This window comes from Miniopterus schreibersii (genome assembly GCF_964146895.1).
Source record: "Miniopterus schreibersii genome assembly, chromosome: 4".
In the NCBI taxonomy this organism is placed as follows: domain Eukaryota; kingdom Metazoa; phylum Chordata; class Mammalia; order Chiroptera; family Miniopteridae; genus Miniopterus; species Miniopterus schreibersii.
This window is the reverse complement of record NC_138105.1, coordinates 19,321,935-19,336,103: the sequence shown is the minus strand read 5'-3', so window position 1 is coordinate 19,336,103 and position 14,169 is coordinate 19,321,935. Positions and strand designations below refer to the sequence as shown.

Sequence of the window (14,169 nt, the reverse complement as noted above, 5' to 3'; positions counted from 1 at the left end):
TCAATGACCCTCCTGCACATAATTCCTGAGATTAAAAACCAGCCAAAATGGTACTGGCTCCTCCTTCCTGGCGCTTCCTACCATTCCTCCGCGAATAATCAGATTAGCGGGAGACGGTAGACTTCGGGTCTAAACCAGGGACTCCCCGCGACTCGCTTCTAACACATACCCTATTTAAATTCTACATCAGGCAGTTCAGGGGTTTGGAAAAAGTTTTTTGGGGGGAGGAATGGGACTCGAACCGGTACTCTGCAGCTGCTTCCCTATTTCCCGCCACAGGCGGGATCGCGGATTAGAGAACAACGGCAGCCGCCCAGGGCCCGAGCGTGGTGCTCGCGCTGGGGAGGGGGAGGGGCCTGGCGCGTGCAGAAAGACCCGAGGTGGGTGGGGGCAAGCTCTCTCGCGAGAGTGAGTTCTTTGGCGGCTGCTGCGGCTGCCACCTCTTAGCAGCGCCGTTGCTGCGGAGGATTGTGGGATCCTCCGCGTCCCGCTCGCTAGGAGAGAGGTACCTCTCCTTTTCCCTCTCCCTTTCCTTAAGGTAGGCGTGAAGCGGGTAAGAATCGGGTGGGGTGGCCGGGGGCTCTCCGCGTCCGCCGGGAGGAGGCAGCAACCGCGACTGGGGCTGTGGGGAGCCGGCGGCGCGCCTTTCTTGCTCGCTCCCGCTCGTCCGCTCTGCCTCCCTCCGCGCTGCGTATGTGAGCCGCCTCATCGGCGGCCGCCATGTTAGGAGCGCAGTGGCGGCGCAACCAGCCTCCTCGGGCGGCTGAGGTGAGCGGTCCCAGAGGGAGACACGCGGCCAGCCACGGGCCGGGGGTGCGGTGGGAGAGTCGGGGGTCGCCGAGGGCAGCCAATCGTCCGAGCTTCCCGCGTCCTGGTCTCTCTGTGGGCGGGGGCGGGACGACGAGCCCGTTACACGCTAGCTGCTTCGCTGAGAAGGGAGGAGCACTAGAGGCCTGAGGGACCGACTGTCCATAGGGGGCCTGCCGTTTGGGAAGGATAGTTAAGATGGGGAAGTCCTTGGATAGCACCAGTTCCACATGTTTGCTTCATTTTTTCCCCCCCTTGCGCCAGAAAATTGCCTCAAGATGGAGGATTTCGCAGATTGAAAGGCTTGGCGGTTTGAGCCGCGTTGCTTTCTTGGATGTCACGGCCTTGGCTCTGCTCCTCGCCCATCGCTTCATAGCGCCCCCTAAGATTCCCCTGTCCCCCGCCCACACACACATGCGCGCGCTATTTTAGCCGGACCTCAGAAACAATTCATCCCCACCCCCAATCGCTTAAAAATGGCCGAAAAAATGAAACGTTAACGCTTGTTTTTCGTATTGGGTCGTGGATAAAGCCATCTACAGTACGCTGCGAGGCAGGAGATTTGTTCTGGTTTAGAGGGTCACCTCACATTCCTTTTCCCTTTATTAAAATACCAGTCTAGGTTCCCTAGAGAGGATCGTGTAGTGTGGGACCTTCCGGTTTCCAGACAAAGGGTTTGGAGTACCGTGGTGTAGTCGCATCGTTGTTCTTTTCATTGCTAGCACTGCGATGTTCTGTGTTCTACAGGGACTTTTCCCATCTACCCTGGAGGAATATTTTCTAGGTGTTTATACTGTTCTGTGGCCCTATTCTGTGGAATATTCCTATTGGAGGAATTAAAATTTTCCAGCCAGATATTTCTAGAACGGTTATGGCGATTCCGAAATTTCTAGTCTTTGAAGTGCGCTGGAGTAATGTGAGAGTCGTTGATTTCCTAGGTCGTAGTCATGAGATGTTGTATTGATGCTGCGTTTTGCTTGTTGAACAGAGCTTGGTTTAAGGTTTTTTAATTGTAAGATACGGTTTTCTCCCAGGTAAATTTAAACAGTTGTACTCTACGGGCAAAAATAATATGAGGCTTAAATGTTCAAAGTAAAATTTCTTTTAAAAACGCAATGGTTAGTCACCTGTACAGTCTTATTGACATAATTTTTTCAACATTAGTATTGTTTTAATCAGGAAGGCAGATTTTTGTTGCAAAAAAGCTCTGTGGTGTGCCTTTCCACTTAACTGTGTTTTTTCAAACTCGAAATTAAACACAATTGAAGTACTACATGAAGATTTTTCTAGTTGGTTATGTAACGTTTGGAAAATCGATCTTTAGCTAGAAGATGTTTGTATTGAAGTGCTTTAAATTTTTTAAATTTACATTTCTTCCTTTGCATTTAACATTATATGCTTGTAATATTAGTATATACTTTATACAGGGAGGAATTCTTCTCTTTATTATCTTTACATATCTCTCTTATCAGCTATGTGTAAGTGGGTTTGCTTTTGCCTAGCATTTTGAATTCAGAAGGATTTAACCACCCTTAATCTGAATATTGTATGCTAAAGGAATCTTTCTTCAAACATACTAATTTTACTAATGCTTTTAGGGAAGTGTAAACGCTAAATAATACAAGTCAGTTAATGATAACTAAACAAACTTGAACAACTGAGGAATGCAAAGGAAATGTATTACATAATTTTAGAAATAAAATGTTCAGATCCATAATTTTATAGAAGATTAAAGCTCAGATATATTATAGATTTATGTACATAGATGTTAATCTCAGTTATTAAGTATATTAAAATCTAAAAGATTCAACATTTGGAGATCTGCTAATGATAGTGTGGCCATCAGATGCGAATCTATACAGCTATTTAGAGCAATGTTTTAAGAGAGTTATGATGGGAAAGTCATAATGGAATATGGTATTTATTAGAAAGGGAGAAAATATATTAAAACTCTTCTAGTGCCAAATTTACTATTTCATCGTTGTTAAAGGAATGTGTAAATAAGCATAAAAACAGAAATATACCCCAAAATGTTAGCTCTGATTTGCATTTCCTTCCCCATCTTTTTCTGAAATTTCCACAAGAAATTATATTTACTTTTGTAATTGGGGGGGGGGGGGATCATTTTTTGGTAAATTTAGAACTGCTTAAAAGACCAGAATTTTGTGGTGTTTTTTAGGATCCTCGTTTTTTGAGGGTAATTGCTAGATGTGAGGCAGCTTCTTGAAGTCTGAAGTGTAGTTTTCAAAAGTGACTAAAAGTAGTGCTTGTTGTGCAAAATACTCTGGTTATTGTGTGTAGACAAACATTGGAATCTGAAGACATTCTTATTTTAAAATATTAAGTTTGCTCTTACTGAGACTAATGCTCATTAGGTTACAGTATTAACTGTAGTCAATAACTATTTTAAGAATGAGCAAAACCAAAGAATTGTATATTGGTTTATTAGATGTTCCTAGCACATCTTTCATATAAAAGTACTTTGTTTCTGCCCTGGCCAGTGTGACTAGGTTGATTGGAGCATCATCCCATGTACCAGGAGGTCGAGAGTTCCATTCCAGGTCAGAGCTACCTAAGGTCACAGGTTTGATCTCTGGTCAAGGTGCCTGCAGGAGTGGCAACCGATCGATCTCTCTCTCCCTTCCTATCAAAAATCAGTTTTTTAAAAAAAGTATGTCTTTATTGATTTTCGGGGGGGGGGGGGGAGATAGAAACATCGATGAGAGAGTCATTGGTTGGCTGCAGTCCACAACCCGGGCATGTGCCCTCACCGGGAATCGAACCCCGATCTCCTGGATCCTAGCTCCACGCTCAAGCCTGAGCCGTGCCCAGCTGGGCTAAAATCAATTTAAGAAAAAAGTAAAATAAGTACTTTGTTTTTATATACCTTGTTTCGTTAGATGCGTTAAGCATCTCACACTTGTGGCGATGTGTTCTGAGTGTACTTGACTGGCTTTGGGATAGACTATGCTGAGTTCTTTGTGGGGTGTTGTGGAAGGGTTGTAGACAGGTAGTTTTGCTCTTTTAATTCTTAGCTATGCAGTGGGCCTTCTCACTGGATCTATTAAAATTTTTAAAAAGCTAAAGTTTAAAGCCTAATTGATGTAAAATACTTGCTTTTTTCTGGGAAGTTTTTTAAAGGGCATATCTCTGACATTCCCTTGATCTAGAGTCCCAATTAGCCTGTGGTTGTTGACATATATATATATATATTACATATCTTAAGGCAGAATTTGGTTAGTAGGGAGACAAAGAAGGTTGCTTGTAGTGGGGATTGAGTGTTCTTCCCAGCTACTGCTGTTGGATATATTGCTGGGTAAGAAGAGCAAAAAGGAAAGTAAAGACCATCTATGTAGATGTCATAGTGGGCAGGCAGTAAATGCAGAAGTTATGGAAAGTAATCAGTTGATAATATTTTCCTTTGGTAAAGTAACTCATAGGAGAACCTATACCAAGTGTGAAATTCTAAAGTCAAGCCTTTGAGCAGGCAGTGGTTGGGAAAGAAACAGCAGTATCAAATAAATACAAACATTTGTACTTAAAATATTCTTGCTGTGAGGTGTGAAGTAAAAATCAGAACAATTTTAATGCTTAACTGTACCCTTGTATAGGCTGTGATATTCTGGAAAAGCACCATGGTTTGGTTTTATACTTAAGCATCATGAGACACCAAAAATATTCATAGCATTCTTTTTTTTTTAATATATCTTTATTGATTTCAGAGAGAGAGAGAGAGAGAGAAACATCAATGGTGACAGTCATTGATTGGCTGCCTCCTGTACACCCCCCACTGAGGACTGAGCCCACAACCAGGGCATGTGCCTTGGGGAATCGAACTGCAATCTCCTGGATCATAGTTCGATTAATGCTCAACTGCTGAGATATGCCCAGGTGGGCTAGCATTCTTGATAAGGCAAGAAATTGGAAACAGCTTAAGTATATGTACCATAATAGTATCTATATTGCAGTGAAAATGTATGTTTAATTCGTGTAAATAGCAGTTTCTAAAAGCAGGTAACAATACATATTAAGCCAATTTCTTAAAATTAATGTGAAAATAACTTTTAAGATATAAAGTAAAATTTAAAAACAAGGGACTGCATTGGAAATTGGTAGGTAAAGGTATCTAAAGTCTTGTTAATGTTGTTTCTAAACTTGAATATTTGTATACACTGGTTTGTATATAAATGCATTATATAACGTGGAGGTTCTGAGCCTTATCAGTATTAAATGAGAAGAGAGGGACATTTCAGCTAATAATTTGCACAGGTCCTGAGCAGCCTCTGTAACTGCTCATAAAATGACCTCTCCTCTCTCATAAGGTGTTGGTGAATGGTGGAAAGTGGATTTAGATAAATAGGATGCAACCAATATATGAAAGTCATTGAAAACCATAGTGTGGGCTTCATGTGGTAAGTAGTAAGATGTATGTTTTTAAAGCAGTAGAGTGTAATAATGAGTGACATTTTAGGAAGTTTATGTTGGAAGCTGAACGTAGATGGGTACGAGGAGTCCATCTGAAAGCAAGAGTACTGGTCTCTCCAGTAAGGTTATGGCAGAGGTAATAGAGAGGTAAGGACTTTGTTCTGGAGAATGAAAAGGTAATTTTAAGGTAGACTGGCAATATAGAATGAAGAAGGTAGAGGTTTAATTTGTCTGCTTTCACTAGAATCCACTTCTGTTCTTCAATTTTATTTGTCTAGGTTATTACCTTTAAATCTCGTCTTTTAAGCTGACTTTAGTAACAAAGTTCAAATATGAATTCTGGCTTTGATAGAAATAGATGGGACATAACGGTACAGTAAAAGTATGCCCTGGCCAGTGTGGCTCAGTTGTTGGGTATCGTCCCATGTACCAAAGGATGCCCGATCAGATTTCTGTCAGGGCACATGCCTGGGTTGCAGGCTGGATCCCCAGGGGTGTGTAGGAGGTGGCTGATGTTTGACTCTCACATCGACTTCCTCTCCCCCTCTCCCTTTCTTTCTAAAAATCAATTTAAAAATCTTTTTTAAAAAAAGTTATAGTACAAGTGAAAGGTCTATAAGTTCTTCATATATCTGGGTCAGTTCTTGAGTCTCTATAAAGTTTGTTTTCTCCTTAGTTTTAAGAATCAGATTCCATAAATGAGTACTGTGTGTGCTTAGAATGTGCCAGACACCATTCTAGCTAGGTGTTTTATGTAGGCTAATTTATTAACTCTTAACAGCCTTAATGAAATAGGTATTTTTATTCCCATTTTACATATGGGAAACAAGTAATTTGCCTAGGGTCACACAGCTATTCTTTAATAGAACCAGGATTTAAGTCGAGGCAGTTTGGGCTCCAAAAATCTATACTGCAGTATATACCAAATCAAAAAGGTGTACAAGTGTTTGTGGAAGGCAAGAACGTAAAGTGTGTACAGGGAAAAATCTTAAGGGTGCAGAATGGTGCTTGGATGCAAATCACTAATTTCGCTATTTATAAGTAGAGAAAAGAGTAAGCCAAGTTAGTATCAGTTCAAATATAGAGTCAAAGTTGGCTGGTAAATGGGATAACTTTCTATCCTATAGTATAGGTTTATTAGTTTCCTTTCTTGGCTTTAATCTGAAAATATTTAATGTCTAATTGAAAGACACTGGGAAAAAAATTTAAAGCTAAGAAGAAAAATATTTCAAGTCTGAATGGGAATCCTTTCTACTGATTAACATGTTTTCTATTTTAGCAGCTGAAGGAACTTTGCAACACTTTTATCCTTAGCCTAAGAATCAAGAAGTGGGCTAGAAGTTGAATCCAGGTCTGTAAGGTGGATTAAAAGCAATAGTCTTAAAGCACTTAAAAAATACTAATATTTGTTTCTTAGCCTTTCTGGCGCTACATAGGCATACAACAGTGAGATGAAATTGACACTGAGGAATAGACATTAGCCCGGCAGGGTATGGCTCAGCAGTTGAGCGTCAACCTAGGATCCAGGCGATCAGGATTTGATTCCCGGTCAGGGCACATGCCTGGGTTGCGGGCTCGATCCCCAGCAAGGGGGGCGTGCAGGAGGCAGCCAGTCAATGATACTCTCATCATTGATGTTTCTCTCTCCCTCTCTCTGAAATCAATAAAGATATATTTAAAAAAAAAAAACAAAAAAACCATTAAAGTATAAGGTTTTAAAGTAGCTCAAGCCCTATATAAAAAGTTAAATATTTCCTCAGATATAATCATTTAAAAAATCAAACCCTGCCCTAGCAGGTTTGGCTCAGTGGTTAGTGTGTCGGCCTGCGGACTAAAGGGTCCCGGGTTCAATTCTGGCCAGGAGCACGTACCTCGTTGCAGGCTCCATCCCCAGCCCTGGTCTGGGTGTGTGCAGGAGGCAACCAATCGATGTTTCTTTCTCCCTTCACTCTGTGAAAAGCAATGAAAAAAATATCCTTGGGTGAGGATTTAGGAAAAAACAACAAACAGCTCCTAAATGAAGTAAAATTTACAAAACATATTGAGAAAAGACGTGATGTAAACTAATATTAAAATGAAAATTTACTAACACTTTAAAGTGGAAATCATGTTGCCTTGGCCAGCGTTGCTCAGTGGTTAGTGTTAGCCTGAGCACCAAAGGGTGTTGGGTTTGATTCTCGGTTAAGGGCATGTGCGTGGGTTGCAGGTGCTATTCCTGACACCAGTTGGGGCATGCGGGAGGTACCCAGTCGATGTCTCTCACATAGATGTGTGTCGTCGTCGTCCGTTCTGTCCCACCCCTCCCCCCCGCCCTCCTTTCCTTCCACTCTCTCTAAAAGTCAATGGAAAAAATATATCTTAAGGTAAGGATCAGCCAAAAATATAAATAAATAAAATGGAAACTATGTTGATAAATTATTTATAAAACCATTATAAAAATAATAAATGAGAAAGCTTTAAATAACGGAATAATTAACCTAAACCTGTACTTTATGCAAAGTTCTAGGCACCGTTTCTAGTAGATGCAATAGTTCTCTCATGGATACAAGGAATTTACAGATTTTAAAAAAATTGATTTGAGAAAGAAGCATAGATTTGTTGTTCCACCCACTTACGCATTTATTGGTTACTTCTTGTATGTTTCCTGAGAGGATCGAACCCACAATCTTGACATATTGGGGTGACACTCTAACTGAGCTGCCTGGCCAGGGCCTAACTCTGTACTTTACCTGGAAATGAGTAAAAGTTCTGACCTCAGGAATCTGCTTGTTTTTATTTTATTTATTTATTTTGGTAATTGACAAAAGTTGAGCAGCTACCTTTCCAAATGATGTGGGTTTTTTTTTAATCTTTACCTGAGGATATGTTTATTGATTTGAGAGAGAGAGAGAGAAACATCAATCGGTTGCCTCTTGTATGCACCCCAATCAGGGATCAAGCCTACAACCTTTGGTGTAGGGGACAACACTCCCATTAACTGAGCCACCCAACTACGGCCAAAGTGATGCTGCTTTGAAATTACTAATAGTGAGGTATCCTTCCCATCTATTGGTAACATGGTTAGGGCATTTTTACTGTATTGGTATTGTTAGTTGCTACCTTAAACATATTTAGCGTATTTTCACAAGAATAAGTTAACAAATCACAAGGATGTTTGACTTTAATAGAACATTTGGGAAATCTGAAATTTTCTTGCATACTTTGTGTTTTTAATTCAGAAAGGGAAAATATGCTAAGAAAATACAGTTTTCTGGCTGTTGCTTGTTAAGTTTTTATGTGAGATGAAGGGTTAAAATAATGTCAGCATGAAGGTGTCTTTTCCTGAGTGTATCTACAAGTTTTATGGTTCTGTCATCTTAAGATTAGTTGTTTTAATGAAGTAATTCACACAATTAAGAGCATAGCCAAAGATCCATATGGTAGTAGATACCTTTAAAACACAGCATTTTTAAATTTTGAATTTAGAAGCTGAAGATTTTTCTATAATATCTTTTGAAGAACTAAAGTCTGTATATACTTATTTTAGTAATTCTGCTAAATAAATAGCCCTCTGAAGGAATGAATAATAGAACTTAACAGGTAATCTTCATTTTATATAGGAGGATATCTAGATATGGAACAACCATTTGCTTCATGAATTTTCTGAGTGTGTTAAACTTTGTTTTCTGAAATATTTAGTATTTTCTGAAATATTTTAGTATTCCACTTTTTTTTTTTTTTTTTAATCCTCACCCAAGGATATTTTTTCCATTGCTTTTTCAGAGAGTGGAAGGGAGAGAGAGAAATGTCAATGTGAGAAACACATCGATTGGTTGCCTCTGCACCCATCCTGACTAGGCCAGGGAACTAGCCTGCAACTGAGGTACCACAGTCGAATCCGGAATCCTTCAGTCCTCAGGCGGAGGCTGTAACCACTGAGCGGAACCGGCCAGGGCTCCACTTCTTTTAATTGGAGGTGAAAATAAATCCAGTAAAGAATATCAGACTCATGGAGTGGGGGGATTGAATATTATAAACAGAAACTTAATTCTTAACTATATGTACAGATAATAATTGTTCAGATGTTGAACATGAAGCTAACATTTAGTAGCATTTACAATTAGGTCATTAACTTTAAGTTCTAGGTTAATTATGTAATAGAATTTTCTATAAAAATGAGTAAAAAAGAAAGTTTTCCTGATTTAGGGGTGGAGATACTTTCTTTTGGGGAAGTGAAAGGTTCTGCACTGATGGCCATTTTTTATTATATAAAGATTTTAAATGGGTAAATTAGATTTTGACATTACATTTTAGAATTCTCTCCAAGGAACTATTTTCAAACTTTAGTAACCTCTAATATGATATACTGTGAAAAAGCAGTTTTATGATTATGGGAGGGAACCTACAGTAAAAGAAGCAAATCTTTTAAAAATCTCTAGTAATTTAGTAAACATCTTAGTATTGTGCTATCTTTAATAGGCAGGTCTTGTTTAAGTGAGCCTTTAAATGGCTTATGTTTACCATTGACCTAAGATACTAAAGGAATTGTTTTCGTAAGAGTTCTTTAAACGGTGTTGTCAAGTCTGGTTTCTCTCAATTTCTTTGCTCTAATAAAAAAAAAATGAAGAATTTTGTTTGTGTTTTAATGGTCTGACTTAAGTTCCTTTTCAGTAATACTATCATGTCTTTGTGTGGGGATGTATTTAAGTTGAAACTCTGAGTCAAAAATATTAAGGTTATTCTTAATGAAATAGTCAGTTGTCATGGGATTTACGTTGTTTGTCTTGCCCTTTTTCTGACATCCATTTTCTGTTTTGTCTTAAGGTTATCTTTTACCTTCTCTTAACCTTTCTTTTCGCAGATCCATTGTTTTCATTGAACCTTACAAAGAAAAATAATTGAGGTCTCTAATCCAACAACCATTTTCTTAAAATACGATGAATTTAAAAATTTTACACATGATCATAATACTATTGAATAATTTCCCTGAGGGAAAATAATAGGTTTTTTTAAAATGGCTTTTTGATAATACAAAGATTTACCTATAACATGAAGAGCAAAACTGCAATTAATAATAACCTTTATACTTTGAAATACTGATTTTGAAAAACCCTCTAAAAGTTTTGATCTTTTGCAATAAAGTATACATGAAAATTTAGAGGGCCCTACCAATATTTTTACACAGTATTTCAACTGCCTCTCTATGGCATTTATAAGACATATCAAAGAAACTTTCATCCAAAAAAGTCCACTTACTCTGTCTTTATTTTTATTAATCTTATCTTAAAGCCTAAGTAGTTTATATAGTGGATCTCATCCAGAACTAGTTTCTTTGGTGTCTTTTCTCAAATTCATCTTTCTTGGTGTGTGCAAAAAAATCTGTAATTCTAGTCACCTCTGATAGATTTTTCTGTGTCTTTTTAACTTTTTTACATCTTTTTGTAAAACACAGTCCTGCCTATAACCTTTTAAAAAAAGTATTTCCTTTAACACTGTATTTATCCAGTGTTTCTTTGCTTTATTCTGTTATTGGTGGGATTGGTTCCATAATAACTTGTAACTATTGAATATTGCCTGGTTTTTACTGTAATAAAGTTTAATGTATTGCACTACCAGTGCTTAGGTGTATGTATGATCAAAAATATAAAACTGAACTGAACAAAGCCTCCAAATAGAATTCCATAGCAAACAATTAAAATGTCTGTAGTTGTGATCATAAAAAAGTGTTTTATCAAGGACATTTGTTATGTACATCACTTAAGTAATATGAGAATCGTACGTTAATACTTTGCAATTTCTTACATGACTGTTTCTGAGGTAAAATGACAATTTAAGAAAGAAAATGAAAATAATTTCATCCAGAAACACATCTTGGGTGATCATATTCAGAATTTAAATTTTCCAGATGATTATGACTATTCTTGTGAAAAGTTTCCAGAAATCTATGCAAGCAAGATCTTGTTTTCATTTTTACTTGTTTTGAACTCTAGAGGTTGAACTCAGGTGCTGAAGCCCTGAGTACTAAATGAGTGTTGGTGGATGCTAACTTGGGGAGTTTCACTTCTTTAAATCACCTACACTTCCTGTATTTGGGATTTTTTTCTTGGGAGGTCTCTTATTTCTGTACTGACCATACTTAATTCTTACCCTAAAAGATTAGAAATGAAATAAGTACTGCCTGACCATAGGGTGGACAGTAAGAAGGCAGTTAGTTATATGGCTTATATTTGTGCAGAAATCCTTGAACTGTAGGAAGTCACTTAATTTCTTCACATCTGTCTTCACCTCAAATTGATTTTGCTGCATAAAGGTCTCAGCTATTGTGGTCTTAGGTCTTATACTAGGTACTTGACACCTAAACTTCATTTACTTGTGATTTTACTTGGTTCTTTCTGATAGTTATAATAGGTCTCATTTTCTAAAGCAGAATACAACTGATTCATCTTTGACTTGTTGACATTGGTTTTTGTTTGTTTTTAGTCTTCTCCTGGAACTTAAGCATCATACTATAGGGTGTATTTTTATTCTTCTGAAAGAAGAAACCCATCTATATTTTTACTGAAATTTTGATGTGCTCAGACATCTATCTAACCCTTCAATTGAAATGTTTTTAAATTTAGTATGAAATTCCCTTTAATAGTTAAAGTGTAGCATGAAAGATTACTTTTTAAATATCTATATGCAGGCTCTGCATACATCTGGAATCTGTTTTAAAATATATAATAAATTCCTTGTAAGTTTGAGATCTTAAATGTTTTTTTTTTTAATCAACATGATGCATAAGTTTTTTTCTTTAAAAAACGGCATCTACTTAAAGGGATTTATGACTAAAATTGCTTATTTTTCTACAGAGTTGTCTGCTGGTTCTCAGCTTGAAGAAGATTCTACAGTCCTTATTGATCCTTTTTCTTGGCGTTACCATTTTTGAAGCACAGTTAACCTAGTTTTCTAGTTTGAGTTTTCTTTTTGGCCATCTTAAAAAAAAATTTTTTTTTAATCTATAAACTAGACAAGAGATAGTTCTACAATGTCCAAGTCATTCCAGCAGTCATCTCTCGGTAGGGACGCACAGGGTCATGGGCGTGACCTGTCTGCAGCAGGAATAGGCCTTCTTGCTGCTGCTACCCAGTCTTTAAGTATGCCAGCATCTCTTGGAAGGATGAACCAGGGTACTGCACGCCTTGCTAGTTTAATGAATCTTGGAATGAGTTCTTCATTGAATCAACAAGGAGCTCATAGTGCACTGTCTTCTGCTAGTACTTCTTCCCATAATTTGCAGTCTATATTTAACATTGGAAGTAGAGGTCCACTCCCTTTGTCTTCTCAACACCGTGGAGATACAGACCAGGCCAGTAACATTTTGGCCAGCTTTGGTCTGTCTGCTAGAGACTTAGATGAACTGAGTCGTTATCCAGAGGACAAGATTACTCCTGAGAATTTGCCCCAAATCCTTCTACAACTTAAAAGGAGGAGAACTGAAGAAGGCCCTACATTGAGTTATGGTAGAGATGGCAGATCTGCTACACGGGAGCCACCATACAGAGTACCTAGGGATGATTGGGAAGAAAAAAGGCACTTTAGAAGAGATAGTTTTGATGATCGTGGTCCTAGTCTCAACCCAGTGCTTGATTATGACCATGGAAGTCGTTCTCAAGAATCTGGTTATTATGACAGAATGGATTATGAAGATGACAGATTAAGAGATGGAGAAAGGTGTAGGGATGATTCTTTTTTTGGTGAGACCTCGCATAACTATCATAAATTTGACAGTGAGTATGAGAGAATGGGACGTGGTCCTGGCCCCTTACAAGAGAGATCTCTCTTTGAGAAAAAGAGGGGCGCTCCTCCAAGTAGCAATATTGAAGACTTCCATGGACTCTTTCCGAAGGGTTATCCCCATCTGTGCTCTATATGTGATTTGCCAGTTCATTCTAATAAGGTGAGTTAATACAACAGATGCTTCTAATTTCTTTTACATTGTAGTGTCTATTCTGTATTTACCTATATCTTTTACTCTAATTCTGTAGTCTGGTGACACTGAGTTGATCAAGAATTTTTATACTTTTGAGAACACTTTATTTGGAAGGTAATTGTTTTTTGAGCATTTTAAACCAGGGCTTTACATTAATACAATCTACCTAGATTACTTCTGGCCACAAAGCTGTCATCCACTGGGATCTTGTTGGTTTTTGGCATCAGTATATTCTTCTTAATCATATTTAAGCAGTTTTTTGTCTGCTTTGTTGAATTGTTTTAAGTATTTTTTATTTTTTTTGCAGTCAATGTGCTCTGCCATTCAGGATGCTAGATTTTAGCTCTCCATCTGTCTTGATTGCTGATTTGTATGTAGTAAAGATGGATTCTTGAATAATTCTCTTTTTTTCCTTATCTGTGGCTACAGGGAAAGAGTTAATGTAGAGCCCTGGTGTTTGTTTCAGTATGTTTTATATTTTAGATTAGTTCATTCTTCCTTTTTTAATTTCCCTTTAACACAAACTCTCATACTATGACTGAAATTTTTCATCATTTTTTTTCTCCTTTTCCACAACTTTCTTAAACATACTTCAAAACTCACTTTTTATTATCCCATATTGCATCTATCCCTTTAGAGACTTGGAAAAATCAATTACTGCAGTATCCTGCTCTGTGCTCCTCATAAGCATATTCTTTTTCTGACTTAGGCTTAGATTTCTGGTATAGTCATTTGAGCAAAAACAAAATATATATACATATATATATATATGGATGTGTATCGATTCTCCTGTGCTTTAAGTATCACATCTGGCAAAATGGGAACTTTTTCAAAATGCCTTTTTAAATACGTTGTCCTTTCTCTTTCAGTGTTTAGATTTTACTCGTTCTCTGATTTTTCCCCCCTCAATATACAGTGCAGTCGACTTAAAAGTCAACATGACCACCCGTTTTTCCTGATGTGGTGTATAGTTAATTCTATTTAAC

The 14,169-nt window shown here is 37.9% G+C and overlaps 1 protein-coding gene across 15 annotated transcripts in view; it reads left to right on the top strand.

Annotated features, from left to right (window-relative positions):
- The window catches only part of MATR3 (matrin 3), a 48,974-nt gene that overhangs the window by 16,814 nt on the left and 17,991 nt on the right, over positions 1-14,169 (top strand). For 3 of the 15 annotated variants that reach the window (XM_081134972.1, XM_081134967.1, XM_081134968.1), the window contains one exon: positions 12,063-13,150. In XM_081134972.1, coding sequence (XP_080991098.1) covers positions 12,239-13,150 — 912 coding nt within the window. In that variant the 5' untranslated portion in view covers positions 12,063-12,238. Of the gene's footprint in view, positions 1-396; positions 769-12,062; positions 13,151-14,169 lie in introns of those variants that run through there. The other 12 variants (XM_081134964.1, XM_081134963.1, XM_081134960.1 and 9 more) reach the window with 11 other exon arrangements.